We start from the raw sequence: 22991 nt of genomic DNA on the forward strand, positions 1-22991 counted from the left end.
CGGAGATCTTTATTCCTTATGCCGGAGGGTGAAGTGCGTGTGAGGGCCCTAGGTCAGTGTAGGTGATAGTGGTGTGTAAGAAGTGGGTTAAACTAGGGGAGGTGGTCCACTCAAGATAATTTTAATGAAACGTGGCCCCTACCCGAATTAAAAGTAAAAGGGCGCGTGTTTTCACTCTAAGGATGTGAAATATATGCGCTTTGTTAAAAAGGTCAACATGTTTCTTGCCCCTTAATCTATTAGATGGCAATTCTTCAGGACCAGTTAGGATATACCTGCAATTATTGGTGGTGGTCAACAATGGTGTGAAGTGAGAAATTGACCACCCTTACAGCACCCAAATAAGTGGTACCTGTAGATCTAAAAACACAACCTGTAATTAAAACAAAATAACAACATTAATGATTCATGTCACGAAAGTCAGGTAAAAAGGTAGACGCATACACCACAAGTATTCATGGTGCAGTTCAGGCATGCTACAAATAGGTGGATAGTGGCATGCGTGATGTGGGCACTTGATGGTGGCTAGGAATAATAGGAACTAGTAAAGAACGCTATGTAGCAGAGAAGAGAACTGAATGATAAAACTCACTCCATTAGGGTCAATAATGTGAGGCATCAGTACCGGCTCGTGTAGACACTAATATGTAGTGTCCTGGTTGGTAAAATAAAAGAGAAGATAAAGGAGAGAGCATGAGCAAGGAATCCTTGGTGCAAAGGTCAACAGGATCGGAGCACAGACCGAGTAGAAAGGCCGCCAACAAAGCCGACCAGTACGTCACACTCCGAATAGTCAGGCCAAAACCCCAAATGGAATCAAGGCCTTTTATTGATATGTGTTTGTGGGAGGCTGTGCACTGCTAAGGAACCCAATCAGGGAGCCGGGTAGCTCCCCGACACCCACAGTCGTGAATGCAGGGTAGTATCCCGCAACCGCGATGGGAATCAACCCAGCAACAACAACCGTCCCAGCAACTCACAAAAATACAGACCCCGTAGCACGGAGGTGTAGACACGGTACACCAAACAGCGGTCATGGGTGCCAGTTGCACCATGACCGACTAACAGCCGGGTCCAGCCCGTGGTCAATAATATTTTTTTTAAATACCCCTCACCCCTTGTACAACAACTATTTGCATCTAAAATATTTGAGACCACATGAATATGTGCAGGTGCACACGTTTGGCATCCTTTATACACCATTGCTTCCCCCTGCGACATATCTACCAGTCGCCTTGTCCTTACCGCCATTAATTAACATTACGAACATGCCTACATCCCATTACAACATATTCGTCACGTTGCCCACACAACGCTTGATGATATGGATGTACCAATTTTTAATTAATCACTAGCAGCCCGCCACTATTAGGATATACCCGGGCTGCCACGATCTGGGTCTGATTACACACTGTTGTTTAGGCGCCAATAATTAATATTACAAACATACCAACATCCCGTTACGACAATTTCGTCACGTTACCTTCACAACGCTTGATGATATGGATGTACCAAATTTAACTAATCACATGCAGCTCACTACTGTCAGGGTATCCCCGGGCTGCTTCAACCTGGGTCTGGTTACTCATGGTGTGTTTAGGCGTTCCAACATGGCGCCCATGATCAGGTTGACGGTCTAGTTACTTTTACATAGCGTCCCAAGGACTCAGTGGAGGTACCGCCCCCTCTGGACCGCGCGTGGGTTTTTAGCTGGTTTTCCTCTGTGAGTGCCACTGCCCGGACCGGCTCTGTAAGGGTAGGACAACCGCCTATTCGTTCCAGAGGAACTGTAAGTAACCTGATGTTTGTGCCTGTGATTGCCGCTTCGCTCCCCGAATGCTCGGGCTTGGGCCCCGCTTGTTGTCACCACCCTCCCGCATGGTTGAGTCTAGCCCGGCTGCGCGGCGGGCTTAACACTGGCCCCATGGTACCCATTGACCACGGGCTGGACCCGGCTGTTAGTCGGTCATGGTGCAACTGGCACCAGTGACCGCTGTTTGGTATGCCTGTGTCTACACCTCCGTGCTACGGGGTCTGTATTTTTGTGAGTTGCTGGGATGGTTGTTGTTGCTGGGTTGAGTCCCATCGCGGTTGCGGGATACTACCCTGCATTCACGACTGTGGGTGTCGGGTGAGCTACCCGGCTCCCTGATTGGGTTCCTTAGTGATGCACAGCCTCCCACAAACACATATCAATAAAGGGCCTTGATTCCATTTGGGGTTCTGGCCTGACTGTTCGGAGTGTGACGTACTGGTCGGCTTTGTTGGCGGCCTTTCCACTCGGTCTGTGCTCCGATCCTGTTGACCTTTGCACCAAGGATTCCTTGCTCATGCTCTCTCCTTTATCTTCTCTTTTATTTTACCAACCAGGACACTACATTTTAGTGTCTACACGAGCCGGTACTGATGCCACACATTATTGACCCTAATGGGGTGAGTTTTATCATTCAGTTCTCTTCTCTGCTACATAGCGTTCTTGACTAGTTCCTATTATTGCTAGCCACCATCAAGTGCCCACATCATGCATGCCACTATCCACCTATTTGTAGCATGCCTGAACTGCACCATGAATACTTGTGGTGTATGCGTCTACCTTTTTACCTGACTTTCGTGACATGAATCATTAATTTTGTTATTTTGTTTTAATTACAGGTTGTGTTTTTAGATCTACAGGTACCACTTATTTGGGTGCTGTAAGGGTGGTCAATTTCTCACTTCACACCATTGTTGACCACCACCAATAAGTGTAGGTAGATCCTAACTGGTCCTGACAAATTGCCATCTGATAGATTAAGGGGCAAGAAACATGTTGACCTTTTTAACAAAGCGCATATATTTCACATCCTTAGAGTTAAAACATGCACCATTTTACTTTTAATTAGGGTAGGGGCTACATTTCATTAAAATTATCTTGAGTGGACCACCTCCCCTATTTTAACCCACTTCTTACACACCACTATCACCTACACTGACCTAGGGCCCTCACACGCACTTCACCCTCCGGCATAAGGAATAAAGATCTCCGCCAGGAAGGCCCCACTTCGGGTGCCGATCGGGTATTGCAGCGCCGACCCGATAAGGAGCAGACCCGATGATGAAGCAAGACACCTAGCTGGCTGGGTGTGTGAGGGTCGTTTTCCGATAAGGAGAAGACTCTTCTCCACTTCTCTTTGACTCTACACTGATGGAGCGGGTAATATAAAATGTTGTATACCCCCCCATTCCTGCATGTTCATACTAATTAGAATAATCTATTAATTATAATAATATTAACGTGTGTGGAGTGGTAATTAATCAACCTTGCTAATGTAAGAATTACACGTGGGATTCGCATTCTGCATGACTAATAAAATTTGTAAACTAATATACGTACGCATACTAATGCTAGAAAATTAGAATATTGCATGACATATGTTGCTTTTGTGATGTCATTGTAAGTCGCACCAGATGACATCACTGGGTGAATATAAACGCTTTGAATGTCGCTATTATGCTAGATAATTACATACACATAGGGGAATTAGTGAGGGATTAACATTTTATTAGCTATTTCCATGTTTTAATTATGATTTGTGTTTGTTTCGCTTAAGTTACCCATTTGGACCTAAACAAAGATGGCTGACCGAGACACCCGACGTGACTACTACCGTTTCACAAGGTTTCTGGTGAAGTGCGCCTGCGCCACCGCAAGCAACAATGGCCTCGTCCTGACCCATGCATGATGTACCCATCAAGGTCACGCCAAGTTCACTAAACAAAGAACTGTCTTTAAAACCGGAACCAGCAAGTGTGATGACCTAACTCAATAGTCTATGTGAGTACTTTACCGAATGACCCCAAACCAGCCAATCAAGACTGCCTAAAACTGATTTTTGTTACATTTTGACGTTAATTTCATTAGAAAAGTTGGTAGAATAGTGAGTTGACGTGGATCTTTCCTGATTTCCTGACGTTATGCTGACGGAGAGGACGGTGACACTGCTGGACAGCTGTTTTCCCGAATCTTTGACAGACTGAATCGTTGCCTGACTTTGATGAAATAAAGATTATCACGACTTGATTGATTTAGAGGATGACTAATAGCCAGATTTGGTAAATATTATGTTCTGTGTTTGAACTAATGAATTATTAAATTTTGCAATTAATTAGATAAACGCATTAATCTACAGACAAATGTGTTGGGCTGTTTATTTAAGAGATTTGATTGAGATGGAATATAAAAGTTGAAGAATATAATCACTAATTATCACAACAACTAATTTGATCCATCGATTAAATGGAAGGAATATCTCGAGATTCTAAGTTTAATAAAAGTATTCAATGTATATTCATGTAAATTAGGTTCTTCAGGTGAATAGGTATTCCTTTCATGTCAGCGATTGGAAACGTATCCCTCCCATAAGAGCAGATCAGGTTAGTATGAGTGTTGGTGTTATGGGCCCCACCAATGAATGCATTGAGTGTAAGTGCTAGTGTGATGTTTGGTCTGTAATGAAGGGAGGATTTGACATTCCACGCTGCATCAGTTTTTCCGGTAGCAGGATGATGGTTTTTATTGTTTTGGTTTGGTGATTATTGCTTGTACATTGCTTAATGATTATTGTTTATTGATTGGTATTGATTTATGTATTAACACTCTATGTTGAGTCGCGTTGAGTTCTATGTTGTTTGCATGGCTTCTGGGATGTAGGAAGTCGGAAGTTTGTAACGGTTCCGTAGTAGGGCAGAGGTAAGCGCTGCTCTCGGGAAAGACAGAATTGTTGTTGCCCTGTAGGTACACAGGGGAAACGTGTAACGATTGAAGTTGCACGACGCATTGTCTGGGTTCGATTCGGTAGCATCATCGTGTGTTGCCACTAGAAACATTTTTTCTGCATGAGAGAAGTGTGTATGATAGCGAAGGTTACCTGTGAAATTTTGGTCTTAGGTACCAGGAGGCCAGAAGGTACTCTGATAACGCTTATCACTGGAAAGGTAGCAGGTATTCTCTAAGCTTGTTAGAAGGATAAAGTAGAGGGAAGTGCTACTTTATTAACGTATGTCATAATTCTTTAGTAGGACAGACTGTTCGCTGTTCTCGGGAAAGACAGAATTCTGTGCGAATGTATTACATTTTCCGTGTGAAAGGGCGTGAATGAAAAGGCATTCGGGTTAATTGCGAAACTCTGGTTTTATTTCTCAGGAGCATTGGGTCTCCAACCAAGTGTCTTAATTCTGGAGAAACAGTTAGCTAATGCTTGCTAGAAGGATAAGGTAGAGGGATGTGCTACTTTATCAACGGAAGTAACGATTCCGTAGTAGGGCAGAGGTAAGCACTGCTCTCGGGAAGGACGGAATTCTTGAGAGAAAGGTCTTTTGCTATTCCTTGGTAAGCGAAGCGGACAATGGTGGTGTTTTTGTGTTGTTACTAACAGATTTGTAAATTTGAAACAAGACTTACCGAGTGATTTTTGGAAAGGAGGGGTAGACAGGAGCAGGAGCTGCGGCAGCGGCTGCTGACGTCAGAAAGACTGCGCTGAGATTGGCTAGTCAGTTAGAAGCGTAAATGCTCCCGATTGGTGCGTTAGTGTGAGTCGCGCAAGGAGTGGAGAATCACAGGGTGACATAAACGCTTCTGATTAGTGCGTTAGTGTGAGTCGCGCTGGGATTGGAGAATTGTAAAAGTGACATAGACGCTCCGGATTGGTGCGTTAGTGTGAGTCGCGCTACGATTGGTCAGAATAAGCGGTACAGTTGAGAAGAGAGACTAGTAATACACGAAAAGACAGAGAAAATGTATTACGATCCACCAGTAAAAGAGAAAAAGTCCTGGTTTGGGAGAATTAAGAAGTGGTTTAAAAAGGACAAACCGATTGTGACAAGGGAAGGACAATTACTTCCTCCACCGAAAACCCCTGCATCCTTTATGGTTGCGAAATATGGGTATCACACTTGTATGTGGTTAGACAATTCGGTAAAGTATACTAGGAATGACGGAGTTTTGGCTTTTCCAGAGCATGGTTCTTTTAATTTAGCTGTTCTGAGAAATCTAAGAGAGAAAAGGATGAATTTAGAGCCGAGACCTAGACCAACACAATTTGAAGCATTGACCGAATGGGAAGAGGAGTTGCATGACCGAGAGAGACAGAGGAGTGGCGGAAGGTATAGGTATATGTTTGGTAGATCATATGGACATGAGAATCATGATGATCGAATGAGAAGGTGGCGGAATGCGTGTATGACTGAAGGATTGTTTCCTATAAGAACTACAGAAGAAAATGAAGGAAGAAAATGTACAGAAAAAAGACATAATGTGGAATCGAGAGGGTATGGAGTGAATGAATCAGAGGATGATGTTCTTGATGACATGTTTTATAAAAATCCACCTCCGTATTGACCAGAACCAGAAATCTTAATACCAAGTGCCCCAATGAAAGAAACTTTGCGAATCATTAAGACAGAACCAGTGTCCCGAGATTTAGAGGGAAATAATTCCATTAGAGAGGCAGAGAGGGAGTCAGAAAATAAAATAAATGGTGAAAATTCAGCAGAATTAGCAAAGACAACTTTAGAATTAACTGAAAAGATAAGAGAATTGACTAAAAATTCGGAAGCCGTAACAGTTCCAGTGACGATAGGTCCAGTGATGCCTATTTTTGATAAACAGAAAGATAGCGAACATTGTTTAACGGTTCCTTATAAAAGCAATAAACAGGCTGAGCAGTCAAAACTGAGCCAACATGAAATTCCCTGGAGACAGACAATGAGTATGATCGAACCAAATGTTTCGAGTAACCCATTTATAGGCCCAAACTTGAAAGAAAGACATACAATGACAGTGGAGTCAATATTAGAGAAACAAAAGGATTAAGAACGAGGTAATGTAGAAAAACCAGTAGGTCCATCTACGGAAGAATTAAGTGAATGGTTGAGAAGCTTACAGAGAAAAGACAAAGAATCCCAATCAATAGATGTGGCCAAATTACGAATGGTACTTGAGGAGTTAATAGTAGGAACTATCCCCACAGAGAAATAAAAAACTTACCAGGATGAGGAATTACTATTTTTATGCAAAAGTGTGACATGGAGAGCGAAAAATCTGCATGAACGATTAGAAGAAGTTGCAAATGAAATGGGTATAGATATTGAGAAGGTAAAGGCTTTACAAAAACCATATCGAATAGATTTCACTGAAAAAGATATTGAAAATTTGAACACCACAGGACGGATAGGTTAGATCAAGGAAATAATTATATTATTGAGAAAATGGGGAGATGTGGATAAATGGAGAAGCAGATGGTATCGAAAACGAGATGATGCCTCAGATAAAACATTTTCAGCATTCCAGGTAAGAGAAAAGGAAAAGATAGTAACAGAATGCCCTATGAGAGAAATTCCAGGAGGAGGACATGTGCATGTTCCATGGACAAGACAGGATATATTGTCTTTTACAAATGATTTCCCTTGACTACGCGAAAAGACTGTCGAGTGGTATAGGCAGGTAGACAGATTTGTGAAATTGTCTAAAGTATTATGGATTGACCTGAATAGTCTGTTTGACATAATAGTACCAGCAGATTTATGGACAGAATGCAAGCTTATGATCAATTGGTCAACTCAGGAATACCCTAGGGATCCAAAAACAGGGGCTCCAGACCCAGAGGTAATGAAGAAATACGAACAGGTTATTGTCTTTCTGAAAAACAAGGTTCCACCTAAAGAGACAGATTGGGTGAAAATTGACAGAACACATCAGGAAAGTAAAGAGTCAGTGCATGCATATTATGAAATGCTGATTTTGGCTTTTAAACAGTTTAGTGGAGATGAGAATCTGAGTGAAAAAGATTTGAGTCATTTTGTATACAGATTTGTATATGGTCTACGTCCAGAAATTAGTGAGATGATAAAACAACATTCCGTAGATTGGCAAAATAAGAAAATAGATGAAGTATTGAGACATGCCAAATATTTTAGTGATGAGATTGAACCAAAACAGCGAAAATTAAAAGAAAAGGCTATGTGGGCACAGGTCAAGGTGGCAGACTGGCAGGAAGCACAGTTAGTGGAACAAGCAAATACTAGACCAAGACAAAAGTTCATTCCTGGGAAAGGTAAAGGAAATTTTAATATAGAGGAAGCTAAAAAGAAATTCCCATGTCATAATTGCGGCAGAATAGGGCATTGGAAATCCGAGTGTAAATTTCCCCCAAGTACTAACAATATAAATGAATCCACAGGTGCAGAATGAGGTGAGTGGACAACTGCAGCGACAGCAGCAGGTTGTAACACAACAGGATCAGGTGCCAAAACCACCTTTACCACAGAGCAAAAACTCTCAGAAATGTAGTCACAAAACTGGATTCTACAATGAAGAACAGGTAAATAAGCTGCCGCATGCTAGCGCTGTTTCGCAGTATTGGCTACAATGCGATGAGAGTGATTCAGAAGAGGGTTATTGACGGTGCCGAAGGGAGGAAGAAGAGTGCGTACTTGGCGCAACTCTAGAAGTAGACCAGTCAGGCCCATTTGTAGATGGAAAGGTTAATAATGAAAATATTACTTTCTTAGTCGATACTGGTGCTACTCGATCAACTGTTAGATCAGCTGATGTTAAAAATCTTCCTCTCTCGGATGAAACGATCCAAGTAGTTGGTGTATCCAACAGACAGATTAAAACTTACCTTAGAGAGCCAGTGAAAGTTAGCATAGGGAAATTTTCTGAAATGCACCGATTTGTTGTGTGCGATACCAGTCCTGTGAATTTATTAGGTAGGGATTTGTTGTGTAAGATGAATTGCACTATATTTTGTACCCCGGATGGAATAGCATTTGAGACACCAGATGAAGATGTGTTGTATAAAATGACAATGGCAAACGGGGAGAAGGAGGTTGCTGAAGCCTATGCTGTATTTAATCCTGACGAATTACCTAAAGGATTGAAACAGTCTGTAAAAGCAGAAGTTTGGGATTTCACAGGAGAAGATGTGGGATTAATGAGAAATATAGATCCAGTAAAAATAACAGTAAAAGAAGGAGTAAGTTATCCAAATGTCCCTCAATATAAACTGACACCTGAAATAATTGAAGGAGTGACTCCTGTGATTGAGAACATGATAAAACAAGGTATTTTGAGAGAAATAATGAGTAGTCCATGTAATTCACCAATCATGGGACTGAAAAAGCCTAATGGGAAGTTCAGGATAGTACAAGATCTGAGAAAGATAAACAAGATTGTTGTTTCATGCTGTCCCATTGTACCAAATCCATCTGTGATTTTATATCAGATTCCTCATGATGCAGAATGGTATACAGTGATTGATTTGTGTCACGCTTTCTCTTCCATCCCGTTGCACCATGACAGCCAGCAAATTTTGGCGTTTCGTTTCAGCGAGCGTATTTTGGCGTGGTGCCGAATTCCACAAGGGTATACAGAAAGCCCCTCAATATTTAATCAGCTATTGAAGAAGTCTTTGGAAAGCTTAGAAATGCCCGAAAATTCAGTGTTAGTTCAGTACATCGACGACCTTCTTGTGGCGTCGAAAACCCGTGAAGCTTGTGAGCTAGACACTATAGCCTTATTGAATCATTTAGCAGATGGAGGACTTAAAGTGTCACCATCAAAATGACAGTTTTGCAAGAAAGAAGTACAGTATTTAGGACACAACATTGAAAAAGGACTGAGAAAGATAACAATAGACAGAATCAGGATCATAAAAGGAATGAGAGTACCCATGACCCCAAGAGAGGTGAGGATGTTTCTTAGAATGGTTGGATATTGTCGTCAGTGGGTTAGCAACTTATAATTGATTGCAAAACCTTTGGTACGACTGACAAGAAGTGACGTGAGAGACCCTATTGATTGGTACAAGGAGGAATTGGCAGCTTTTAAACGATTGAGAGATGGATTGTGTGAAGCACCTGCATTAGGTATGCCTGATTATGAGAAAGAGTTTGAGTTGTATTGCAGTGAGAGGAATGGGTGTGCACTCTCTGTTCTAATACAGAAGCATGGAAAACTGAGGAGACCAATTGCATATTTTTCATCAATGCTGGACCCAGTAGCTGTAGCCTTACCTGGGTGTTTGAAAGCAGTAGCTGCTACATGTCGTAGTTTGGAACAGAGTACAGGAATTGTGATGGGACATCCTGTGAAAGTGTTTGTACCTCATGATGTGGCAATCCTTTTAACAAGGAGTCGCACTCAGTATATGACCCACAGTCGGCTGACTAAGTATGAGAAAGTCATACTAGGTGCAACGAATGTAAGCCTTGTGAGATGTTTGAATGTGAATCCTTCAACATTGTTGCCTGATGCTGAGAATGTGGAAGTCAGAGATGAAGCAGATCATGATTGTTTGGATGTACTTGATTTTTGTACAAAACCACGACCTGACGTAAAAGATGTACCTTTATCAGAGAGTGATTTCGTCATGTTTGTAGATGGGTCTTGATTGCGAACAGATGATGGAGTGTTAAGCGCAGCTTATGCAGTATGCACGGTTGCAGCAGTGATGGAAGCATCTTATCTGAAAGGAGTTAAATCGGCCCAAGTTGCTGAACTCGTTGCTTTAACGAGAGCATGCAAAATTGGGAAAAGTGTGAGAGTGACTGTGATAACTGATAGCCAGTATGGCTTCGGAGTCGTACACGACTTCGGTCAAATTTGGCTTCAGAGAGGATTTTTAACATCGAGTGGAACTCCCATTAAGAATGCTGAAGTGGTTGGAAAATTGCTTGAGGTGATACAGCTGCCTAGACAATTGGCTGTTGTGAAGTGTGCAGCCCATAGTCAAAGTGGTGATTATATTGCCACTGGAAACAAATATGCAAATGACATGGCACAATATTGTGCACAAAATCAGAATTCCATTAATCGGGCTAAGGAAAGAGAAGTGATTTCTTACTCTTTGATGTTTACTAACACTGTGGGAACATGGGAAGAAGTAAGACAATTGCAGGAAGAGGCAGGAGAAGAGGAAATGAAGCAGTGGGTAAAAGCAGGATGTGCACCCAGAGAGAAAGATCAGGTGTGGGTCTATCGGGATGGAAGACCAGTTATGCCTGATAGCATGATGTCTGCCATGGCACGGATGTATCATGGTCAGGGACACATAGGGAGAGATGCCATGATCAGGACATTTAAACAAACCTGGTATAATGCAGTCATAAGAACAAAACGTAAGACAGAAATACAGAGAATAAGGCAGTGCTTAACGTGAGCGGGTGGTTTCCGGTGCTGGCATGGGCACTTAATTGTGAACACCGGTGGTGCTTGTGACTGTCTGCCACAAGTTGGCGCTGTCTGGCTAATTTAGAGATGACCATCACAATTATTAATTCAATATATATTAAAAATTACTCTTACCTGCTGCCGAGTCATTCTTATAGCTTTGCGGCCTGAAATAGTACGAATTTTCACACTTGTAGGAGTGTGATGGTTAGTAGTTGTGTTGTTACTATCAACCGGTCCCAGGATGCTTGTTTTTGGTCCAGGGAGGACCTGGCTTGGCAGTTCGGGCTGGACTGTTTCCACGAGGAACAGGGTCAAGTCTGACTTGCATATGGCTGGGTCCAAACTGAGGTGGCATGGTGAGAAAAAGAACGATGGATTAAACCCAGATCTTTGTGACTGGGGTGTATGCTTGCATTGTTCAGCATTCCGTCCATCAATTGTTCCTTCTGCATTTGTTGCCCTAAGTGGGAAGGGTATGCCAAGACGTGGGTCCCGTGCCCACTGTGCCTCTGGATTCAAGCTAGCCTGGCAGATGAGGGGTGATGACTCAAAACCGGCCCCATGATGCTTGTTTCTGGTCCAGGGAGGACCTGGCTTGGCAGTTCGGGCTGGGCTGTTCCCATGAGGAACAGGGTCAAGACTGATTTGCATGGAGAGGAGTTGGCCTAACGGCTAGGGCGGTCGACCACAAATCTGGGGAACTGGGTTCGAGTCTCCCCGTGCCTAACAAAAATGAATGTGTCCTCATGTAATGCAACTGGTGCTATGTAAAGCGCTCTGATACCCGATTCGGGTAAAGTTTGCGCTATATAAAACTGTTAAAAAAAATATATATATATATATGGCTGGCCCCAAACTGGGGTGGTGGTGTGAGCAAAAGAACTATGGATTAAACCCAGATCTTTGTGACTGGGACTGAATGCTTGCATTGTTCAGCATTCCGTCCATCAATTGTTCCTTTTGCAGTTACTATAATTGGCAGCAAAACAGGGGGAATAAGTGATGCACGCTGGAGTGGCCTCCTGGCGAGAGCCCAGGTACTTTTTTTTTTTTTTACAAATTAGGCAACTTGAATAAGAGCCAAGGTACCTATCTAGCGTAAAGTTCCTGTTCCTTCATACAGAAAGTCAGAAGCAGGCACAGTCTATTCATCTCATTTGCAGCCTTGTTTACTGAAAAAAAAGTCTCCTTTTTGTTCCCTAGGTGGATCATACACTGGTAGTTCACATATACGGCAATACTGTCTTCGATAATTCTGACTGACTTTATGGTAAGCTTGCAAAGCAACATTGTAACAGCTTTCTGGTTACCTCAGATGTAACGCCAAAAAAGGTAATGGTGGAAAGAAATGGAATATCTTCGCTGATCTCCAGTGGACCTCAATGCACTTCTCAAGGATGTGACTGTCTAATGTACTAGTGTCATCAAAGGAAAGCTTCTCTTTACTTTGCTAGTGATACCTTAATAATCAAACACGTTTGTTGCATCTCTGTATTATCAGATCTTACATGTCATTCAGTCTGTTTGGCACACTGAATGAAGCGTTTCTTCCCTGCGATGGCGAGCTGCTATTCTGCAAACTCCTTCCCAGAATGCTTCAAGAACCATCATGCTAATGTTCTTTTAAGGGCCTAGCCTCTCAATCAAGGCAGTTTAAAATAAAATGTACCACTCCTCTTAATGCAGGAGTGATTCTAGAGTACTCCAACGGCAGCAATAAATCCAGACTCTCTGACTTCACCCTTAACCCTACATCTTTCCGTTGGCAGATGGGTTGCCCATTTTTCCACCAGTTGTTTGATAATCATGACGGATCCCTAAGTCAATCAGCGAATCCGTAAAGGCAACACCTTACTTTTTCCTGTCCTTACCTCCAAATCACCTGCCTTCCACCAGGATGTGCTATTCAGCACACACCTTTGATTTCTGAAATGGAATTTCTTGCTGTGCCTAACAAAGGTCATAGAAGAGGTGCCTTTTAGGGCAAGATTCTACTCCCTTTACGTATTGGCCCTCAGGAATGATGGAGGTCTGAGAAGTGTGGTTCAATGATTAGAGCGGCAGACCCTGATGCAGAGGTCTAGCCCGGGACCAGGGTTCAATTCCCCGCCTCGGCGGGTCTTGGGCTCAAAAATTCCACGGACCTGATAATTCTCGCCTCGTGCCATTCCAATCATGGAGTGCAACTCTGGGCAATAGCTTGCTTAATCTCCACAACGGCCCCCGCAACGCTTAAGGATGCCTGGCCTCCACCTTGGGGGTGGCCAGGAGTGGACGCCTCACAGGGAAAGCCAGGATGGGTTCCACAGCGGTATTCGTACAAGCGCCTTGAGACCCTTGCGGGTGAGTAGTGCGCTATACAAGTATCAATTTACAAGACACATCCATAATCACTGCCTCTTGAACATGTTCATTTGGCAGTATAGGCTGAAGATATTGTTCTTGAGCCGAATCCTGCTGTTTTTCACTGCAGGACATGTATGCCAAGCAGCACACTGACATCTATTCCTGGTACGTTTTTGTCCCATCAAGGAATACAGAAAGGAACCAATAAAGCATCAACAACAGCAGCAAATGCAACCTATGAATTGTTTTCATACTTTGGAATCCTATTAATGATGATTTTTTCGCTAATAAAATTCAGGGCATTGTTGAAACTCTTAACTGTACGGCCCCTTATGATATTTGTGACAGCAGTGTGTTGGCGTGGTTTGCACTGTCCCTCTTAAGCCTGTGTCCTGTTTGTTCTGAGAATGTGTCCCCCTTACTCTAAAGGAGACTGAACAGGCTTTAGCTGGATCCAAATCAGTCTCACTTGATGACCCATGACCGACTCACATCCTGCATTTGTGTCCTTTGGTCATAAATCCCTTTTTAAATACATTTCTAAACTGCTCCATTCAATCAGCAATGGTACCAAGTTGAGGAAACAAGTTAAATTAATACCCCTCCTGAAAAACCCTCCACTGGGAGATCTATTCTTTCTAATTTTAGGCCCATTTCCCTTCTGTCTGCCTTCTTCAAGATTCTTGAGAAACTCATTAACCATCAACTGTCTATCTAATTGGAGATCGGCTGGTTGCTTCACCCATCCCAATCTGGTTTTCGCCCCCGGGTTAGTACGGCGACCACCCTGGTTGATGTTACAGATACTATCAGGTTGGCGGTAGATCAGGGGAAGCAAGTTGCATTGATACTTCTTGATCTATCGGCAGCTTTTGATACAGTGCCTCATTCCATTTTCTTGCACCGTCTGGAAGACATCGAGGTAGGTGGATCAGTGCTGGCTTAGTTACATTCTTTTATTGACAGGCCGTAGGCAATCTGTTTGGATGGCCCCATTTGTCCCCAGTCCCACATCTCTGACACTGTGTCCCGCAAGGCTATGCCCTTAGCCCGACACTCTTTAACATTTATATGACCCCCTTGCTTATTTGGTGGAGTCATTTGGTGTACACATTGTATCCTGTGCTGATGATACGCGGCTTCTTCTTACCCTTGATAGGAACACACCCAATTCTTTTAGCAGTTATAATACATGTTTGACAGCTGTTTCCAGTGGATGTGGCTCAGTAACCTTCAGTGCAGCGTCAATAAAACGGAGATTCTCCTATTTGGCTCCCCTCCCCCATTATAGGATGGTGAATGTTGGCCCAGTTATCTCCCTGCCCCTCCACTCCCTGCTTCCATAGTACGCGGTCTTGGAGTGAAATTTGACAATCTTGTGGGTCTTCAACCTCAGTTGGCAAGTGCGGTTGGCTCTTGTCTTGGACTTCTGAAATCTTAAAAAAGAAATGTTTGTACCTATTGCCGTTTGAGACTTAGAAATTAGTTCTTTATGCTTTCATCACCTTGCAGCGTGGTTATGCCAATGCTCTCTATTCGGACCTCCTGGATTAACATCTGAAGAGACTTCAGTTAGTCGAGAATGCCACAGCTCAACTTTTTCTTAAGATCCCTAGAGGGGCTCATATACATTTTCATCTTAAGGCCCTGCATTGAGCACCGATTAAGGGAAGGATACGGATTAAAAGAGTTCTTTTGGCTCATAGTGCCTTTTAGTAAGGCCCAACTTATGGTACCCACAGGCTGACCCCATACCATCCGACGGGGACTCGCCGGTCTTCTGATGTCCTTCTGGTTGTGGTTTCTCTTTTCAAAAAGAAAAGACGGGGAGGCACCTCCCTTTCATATCTTGTGGCTACTGCTTGGAGTGCCCTTCCTTTTCATATATGTGTTCTGAAAAATGAGCTCTGCTTTAAGCTTAACTTGAAAACTTGGCTTTTTAGCTCTGTATATGATTAGGTGTTTTGCTGGTTGATGGGTCGGTTTAACGCCAGGACACTCTTTGGAGTAGCTGTGCGCTTAATAAAACTTTTATTATTGATATCATTATTAATGAAGGCAGTAACTCACCGGGGAGGAAAGAGCTTTGTGATGTATCTGTAGTTGATTATGTATCAACCAGAAATGTCATTACAGGAGGCCAGCAGCTCAGATTCCTCATTCTATGAAAGATTCCCAAAGCAACAGTCTCCATGAGGTGGGATTGAGAAGCACAGATTAACCAAGAAAGTTTTACAATACAACCTAGGGCAAGGTCCCTGTCACTGCGTGCTTGGACCGTGTGGCAATGTTTTGCAGTCGTATGCAGTGATGATCATATAATCACCCCGTCAGATGTCAGCTGCCAGGAACGCCTCTGGTGAAAGCCGTGGATGCAATCATCTCCCTAGTGACATGGGCGCAAATACTTTCTGGAGGGTCTTTCCTAGCCAAGACTTAGCAGATCATGATACAAGGAATAACCCACTGTAAACGTATATGTTTGGTAACTGCCTTTCTCTTTTGGCTCCAGTGAAGCCCATAAAGAGCTGATCATCAGATCTTTCCTGTGGACTGCAACCAATGCAATATGATACTGCATGCCTTGTGTTCTGTCTATGCAGCTGTTCCTCCTCCAAGGTGTGATGGACTGGCCCACATGAAAAGTAGATTCATGTTTTGTTAGAAATAATCGGCTGGTGCGAAGAACCAACTTGGATAAACTTGAGAGGGCCTCATGTTCTGCGACCCTATGAGTTGAAGTAATTTCCACCAAGAAAATGGTCTTCAGAGTGAGAAAGCAAGCTGGGCAACTATGTCTCAACTTGAATGAAGATACCATGTGGAAAGTAGACTCAAGATCCAAATCCCACTTAGGAATAATAAATTGAGTGGGATGAAACAAGTCCAGTTATTAAGAAAACATTCCACTAGTGGTGATTCAAACAGAGAAGGCTGGTAAGTGACCACAAGGTGGCAGATAGGGCACCCAGATTACCATAAACAGTAGCCACATATAGTTTTTTTCTGGGTGAGTTACAGTGTGAAGTATATAACATTGGAGAGATGAGACCCAGCCTGGTACAGACTTTCCAACACACACCAGTGAATAAACGTCTTCCAGCTACCCACATTTTTTGTTCTTTGATTTCTGGCAGACAAGCTGATGTCTTCAACTTCTGTTGGTAATCAAACAGACTCTGACTGGCACTGCTCTATCTCCATTTGTCCAGCCACAGCGTTTGGGAACTGGGGTGGAGCATCGTGCTGTGAGAGCATGTCCACTGTTGGCACCAGAGGAAGAGAGAGCTGAATAGTGAGTGTGTGCTAACACACTGGCACACTAAGCCTTCCTGGCCCAGTTTGAGACAATCATAAACAGCTGTTGATCTTCTCACACCTTCTGCAACTACTCCTGTTCTGGGAGGTGCTGAGAAGATCCAAGCATAGGCATCTCAATGCACAGAAGATCATGTCTGTGACTTTGTGATGAAGTTGCAACTTGTGGTTCTCTAAGAAGCGTTGACTCACACCATCTGCTCTCATGTTGAGGGAGCCTGCTCTCTGTGCCACCACTTGAAAATGTCTCTATTATTGGGCTCACTTTTTAGATTTAATACAAATCTGTTAATATAATGGACTGTGGTGGTGGTGTCAGATAGAACATGAACAGCTGTTCTTTGGTTGCAAGGGAGGAAGACCTCAATGGCAAGTTAAACCACCTGCCACTCCAAAACGTTTTTCTAGCAGCTGCTTTTAGGCAGATGAAAAGCCCCATGCTGGCATGTCTCCCAGATGAGTGCCCCAACCCAGAAGAGGTATCCGTGAACATGGTAGCCAGCATCTTGGAGGGTTGAAGACATGACCCACAGACCGGTTGTAGGGACACCTCCTGCAGTGCAGGTCTGGATGGGTTAACTTAAAGGTCAGCTCCTAGGCTAAGAAGCTCCCCTCCACAGCCTTCTCAGGTACCACTGAAAAGCTCTTAGCCACCAGCTGGCGTGAGGCACAAACATGATGAACAAGGCGATTAGACTCTGAAGCTGTCGTACTAGCTCAACCAGATTCATGCAGAGTCCGAAACATTGGAATTATATCCTACGTTTCTCTATCACAAAGTAAAAATGGTCGAGAAGAGTCATAGCCTGTTGAAAATGCTCCTTGACCAGCACCAGAAACCCTGCTTTCACTAGCCAGTTACGCATGTACAGAAGTACATGAACTCCTGAACTCCATAGCCAAGCCGCCAAAACTAATGATGCTTGCAAGAAAACCTATGGTACTGTCATCAAACATGTCTTCCATAGTCTCCAGGCCTTCATACTCCTTTAAAATGTATTGATAATGTTATGCAATTCAGTCTGACCTGTGTATTTTGATACTGGTTTAAGAAGTAAAAGTAGAAAATACATCTCTCCTTATTCACTTACATATATGGTTTTGAGATCAGCGTTTTAAACATAACGTGCAAATAGTAGTCACAAAAGTGTGCATTCTAGTGGACAATGTGACCGTGATATGCTTGCGAAAGCTGCATAAATCCCTCTCTCCTCTCCCTGCCCCTCAGTCACCCTCCCTTTGATGCAACCGTTTTCCTGCTGCTGGCTTCCTTCTGCTTTTTTAACTTGCTGAATCATGTCTTTCTTGTCAATACCAGAAGAGAGAAGTTTACTAAGCTGACACTAATCCTGTTGCTAACAACTAACCTCAATGGACTCGCATCCCTGTTATATCTTCTCTGTCATACGTACTTAACATTTTTCAAAAAGTGTCCATTTATTAATGAATACCAGCTGGTACTGTAGATTTAACTTCACTCTATCCGTGTGTTTCCCCCGTCCTAGAATCATGGACCATGTACTGTGTCCTTTGTTTTTTTGGAAGTGTCTTTCCTCTGCTTCCACTTTTCTCTTCAGCCGATTTTTTTCTTCTACTTGCAGCACTTAGTAAGAGTGTGTGTAGTTTTAGGCTGTCTTGTTCTTGGTTTTGCTCCACTTTGGTTTCACCCGCTAATTTACTGTGTTCAGGTTTGTTCGCTTTTACTTTTCATCGTCTCCCCTTCTACTCTTTGGTGCTGCATAGAACGCCAGCAGGCCACAGGTTGTTAGTGTCACTCATAACAATGAATGCCAATTACAATAATGGCTTTGCTCAATCGCTATTGAGTAATCACTTATCTAGTTTGTAACTAAGTGACTCCTCCATTCGGTGATAGTGCACATGGGCATTGACTCCATTGTTAGATTGTTTTTTTCTGCCATCGGGTTCGGACGTGTATTGCTGCGCTCCGGTTTGAAACCGTTCTTTGGGTTCCCATCGGTGTGCAATCCACTCTACTCTTGACGGTATTGCTTCATACGTGTTTCCTACTTCTCCTCATATTCCTACGGTCAACAAATCCTTCATTCTCGATCGAAAAACTTCATGGGTGGCCTTCCAGCCTGACTGCATTGGTCCGGTCTTCTGTCAGTGAAACAGACTCCGTTCAAATTCTGTCCTCGGTGCCACGCTAAGTATCCACGCACCGACTCACATAAAGTGTGTAACTTTTGCTTGTCTCAGGAGCACAAGAAAGACCACTGCAGCGCTTGTAAATAGTTTCGGTCCAAGTAGACTCTTCAGGATCAACAGGCTCGACGTTATGAAAAGCAGCATCAGAATATTCAACACATTCCGGATATCTTCGGTGAAGAATACGAGCATGATTATGTCGAAGTGTGAGCGGCAGAAGAAGAAGAGGCCGTCTCGGTTCCAGAGTCTGATGCTAAACTCGAGATAGACATGGAGTCCGAAGATGTGCCTCCAGGACAGGGTGCTCTAAGTACCAATGACTCCTTGCCCCTTAAGCCCATACCCAAAACTCATAAGGCTTTGGCACCACCTCTTCCTTCTGGCCAAGGTCGGCACTTAGACGATGTTTGTGATGCCCTGCCTTCTGGCTCGGGACCGAAACAAATAGTCAAGCCCGCCGGCTCGGGACCGAGTCGGCAGAAATCCTCTTCAGATCCGAAACCTTCCAAAATCTGGTTCGGAACCGAAATCCTCCTCATCTAAAGAAAAGCATGTTTCGGAGCCAAAATCTTCTGCTCCTAAAAGCAAGTCCATACCGGCATCGAAACCTTCGGTGCCGAAATCAAAAGACAGCAGTTTTGAATCTTCTGACTCAAATTTAGACATTGTTCATCCCAAACTGGATCCCAAATAAAAGAAGATTTATATCAATCCTGATACAGGACATATTCATGCTAAATCTCCAGTTAAACGCAAGCTTCCTTCCAAGGACTCACTATAAGATTCCTTTAAAGAAGAAGAAGGATGTGTCTACCAGCCCTGTTTATCCTGCTCCACCATCCCCTCCATTTCCACCCTCTTCTCCACATTTAGATCCTTTAGACATTACACCTCAGGTGTCTCCACTTTCACAGCCTGAAGAGGGAGAAATTGTTGAGGAAGATATTCATTTACCTATAGACCCATGGAAGGATTACACTATTGACCCTCCATTAGACAATGACCCAGACCTTTACCTGCAAAGCCTTCCCCGCCTGATGATAATGTGGCTTATCAGGCACTCATTTCTAGAGCAGCAGAGTACCATGGAGTGGCTTTACATAAAGAGTCGTAGGACAGGACTTTTTATTTGAGACACTTGTGGCCACACACACTCCCTATGTTGAAGGGCATGATGAGGCATGCGGATGACATTTTCAAAGACCCCGTGCAAGCACGCGTTTTGACTCCTAGAGTCGATAAAAAATACAAACCTTCACCATCTGATCCTATCTTTATTAAAGGTCAGCAGCATCTTGACTCCCTTGTAGTGTCCAACGCCCGCAAAAGAGCTAATTCGCAAACTTCTGGTGATGCTCCTTCCCCAGATAAAGAATCTAAGCTCATAGATGCTTCAGGCAAACGTGTAGCCGCTCAAGCTGCTAATCACTGGCGCATCGCAAATACACAAGGCCTGCTAGCTAGGTAGGACAGAGCACACTGCTCCAATATCTCCCAGAAGAACACCAAAACAAAGCAAAAGAGTTAGTTCAAGACAGCAAACATATTTCTAACTCTTCTATTAGATGTGCTTTAGATGTTGCTAGGGAGATAAATACCAGCATTCTCCTCAGAAGGCATGCTTGGCTTAGGATTTCAGGTTTTAAACCTGAGGTTCAACAATCCAAAGAACACTGTTTGGTCCTGTAGTCGACCAATCCATAGAAAAAATGAAAAAAGATACCAAAGTGGCAAAGTCCATGGGAGCGCTACTGTCCCCATCAAATAGAGGATCCTTTCATTGCTCTTTTTACAGAGGAGGGTCCAAAACCACATCTTCAGACCCAAATGCTTCCACTTATAAAATCAATACCCAATTCTCTCCCTCTAGAGGTTTTTATAGAGGAGGGTATAGAGGAAATAATTCCAAAGGTAGGGGTGGAGGCGCCTCAACACGTAACACCCCTTCCCCTAACAAAAAGTGACTTGACCATACTTTCCCCCGATTACTTAACACCTGTCTGGGAAAGACTTCAACTGTTTCTCCTCATTTGGCTATCCATACAACCGACAAATTGGCCATCTACATTATCCGTCATGGTTATTGCCTGGAGCTTACCACCAATCCTCCAAACATTCCACCTCACAATTACAAACTGTTGTCAGACCATTTACAGTTACTCATTCAAGAGGTGCAATCCCTCTTACAGAAAGGAGCGAATGAACCAGTTCCGTTACACTACCAAGGTTCAGGGGTTTATTCTTTCTATTTTCTAATTCCCAAAAAGGATGGCTCCATTTTGGATTTCAGAGTGTTAAACAAGTACATACTCTCAGAACATTTTCATATGGTAACACTTCAACAGGTGCCTCTACTTCTACAGCAAGCCAATTTTATGTCCACACTGGACTTAAACGACGCATACTTTCACATTCCTATACATCCAGCTCATCACAAATTCCTCCAATTTGTGATAGCAGGCAAACACTATCAATTGAAAGTACTCGCATTCAGAGTCACTACTGCCCCAAGAGTGTTCACCAAATGTCTAGCAGTAGTGGCAGTTCATCTCAGAAGACAACAGATTAACATCTTCCCATACCTAGACGACTGACTCATCAAAGCCAGCACACACCAAAAGTGTCTACAACACACTCCGGTCACGCTAGACTTACTCCACCAGTTGGGCTTCATGGTAAACACATCAAAGTCTCACCAGCAGCCTTCACAGACACAATCTTATCTGGGAGCCGCTCTTGACACTCAAAAAGCTCTAGCCTTTCCCAATGCAGCCAGAATTCACAATATTCAAGCTCTGTTACTTCAGTTTCGGGCCAACCAAAAATTACCAGCCAGAAACTTCATGCAATTGCTAGGGATGATGGCGTCATGTATAAAAATAGTGCCTCATGTAAGACTACATATGCGTCCCCTTCAAGAATGCTTAGCACGTAAGAGGAATGAATCACAGGGTCAATTGACAGATCTAGTGTTGGTAGGCAGCCGCACCTATCACTCTCTGCAGTGGTGGAATCCACAAAATGTATCAAAAGGCGGCCCTTCATCAACCCTATTCCATAGATCGTACTAACGGCAGACGCATCTCTATCAGGTTGGGGTGCCCATCTCCAAGATTACACAATCTCTAGGACACCAAGCACAAGCATCTACACATCAACTATCTAGAGCTTCTTGCGGTATCTCTAGCACTCAAAGCTTTTCAGTCTCACCTCATAGGCAAAGTTTTCTTAGTGCGTATGACAAGACAGGTATGTACTATATACAAAAACAGGGGGGGGGGACACACTCTCCAACTGTCACGCCTCTTTCAGACCATTTGGGTTCGGGTAATACATCACAAAATTAATCTCCTGTCAGAACACCTTCCAGGGGAGAACAATCAGATTGCTGATCTCCTCAGCAGAAGGAAACCGCATATACATGAGTGGGAACTTCATCCCCAAGTTCTCCTTCCATATTTTCGAGAATGGGGATTCCCACAGATACATCTGTTTGCCATAGTGAACAATGCAAAATGCCTAAACTTCGTCTCTAGGTTCCGACACCCTCTCTCCAAAGGCAATGCCCTATAGATGTATTGGTCAGGGATATTTGCCTCTGCTTTTCTGCCTCTCCCCTCCTTCCGTTTCTGGTTCGGAAGCTCAGGCAAACATCACTCACACTGATTCTAGTAGCCCCCACATGGGCTCGTCAACCTTGGTTCACCACACTGTTAGAACTACCTGTGGTTCCACATCAAAGGCTGCATCTCAACTCCAGCCTTCTCACACAGAGCCATGGAGAAATCAGGCACCCAAACCCAAGGGATCTCAATTTAGCGATTTGGCTCCTGAAGTCATAGAGTTTGGATATTTATATCTATCATCAGACTGTATGCATATCTTAAAAGAAGCAAGAAAGCCTACCACCAGAGCTTGTTATGCAGCAAAATGGAAACATTTT

At 43.4% G+C, this 22991-nt stretch overlaps 1 protein-coding gene across 3 annotated transcripts in view; it reads left to right on the forward strand.

The window, feature by feature from the left end:
* Nucleotides 1–22991, forward strand: part of LOC146867121 (uncharacterized) — a 122521-nt gene that overhangs the window by 43441 nt on the left and 56089 nt on the right. Inside the window, exons 2-3 of one of the 3 annotated variants that reach the window (XR_014961078.1) lie at nucleotides 3591–3814; nucleotides 8217–8357. The exons of 1 other annotated variant lie outside the window; for it this stretch is intronic. Coding sequence is in view for 1 of the 2 variants with exons in the window: in XM_085603574.1 (XP_085459700.1) it covers nucleotides 8217–8357 (141 nt within the window). In the remaining variant the exon portion in view is untranslated. The remainder of the gene's footprint in view (nucleotides 1–3590; nucleotides 3815–8216; nucleotides 8358–22991) is intronic. One more of the 3 variants, XM_085603574.1, reaches the window with a different exon arrangement.

This window comes from Triturus cristatus, chromosome 1_2, assembly GCF_964204655.1.
Source record: "Triturus cristatus chromosome 1_2, aTriCri1.1, whole genome shotgun sequence".
Lineage (NCBI taxonomy): Eukaryota > Metazoa > Chordata > Amphibia > Caudata > Salamandridae > Triturus > Triturus cristatus.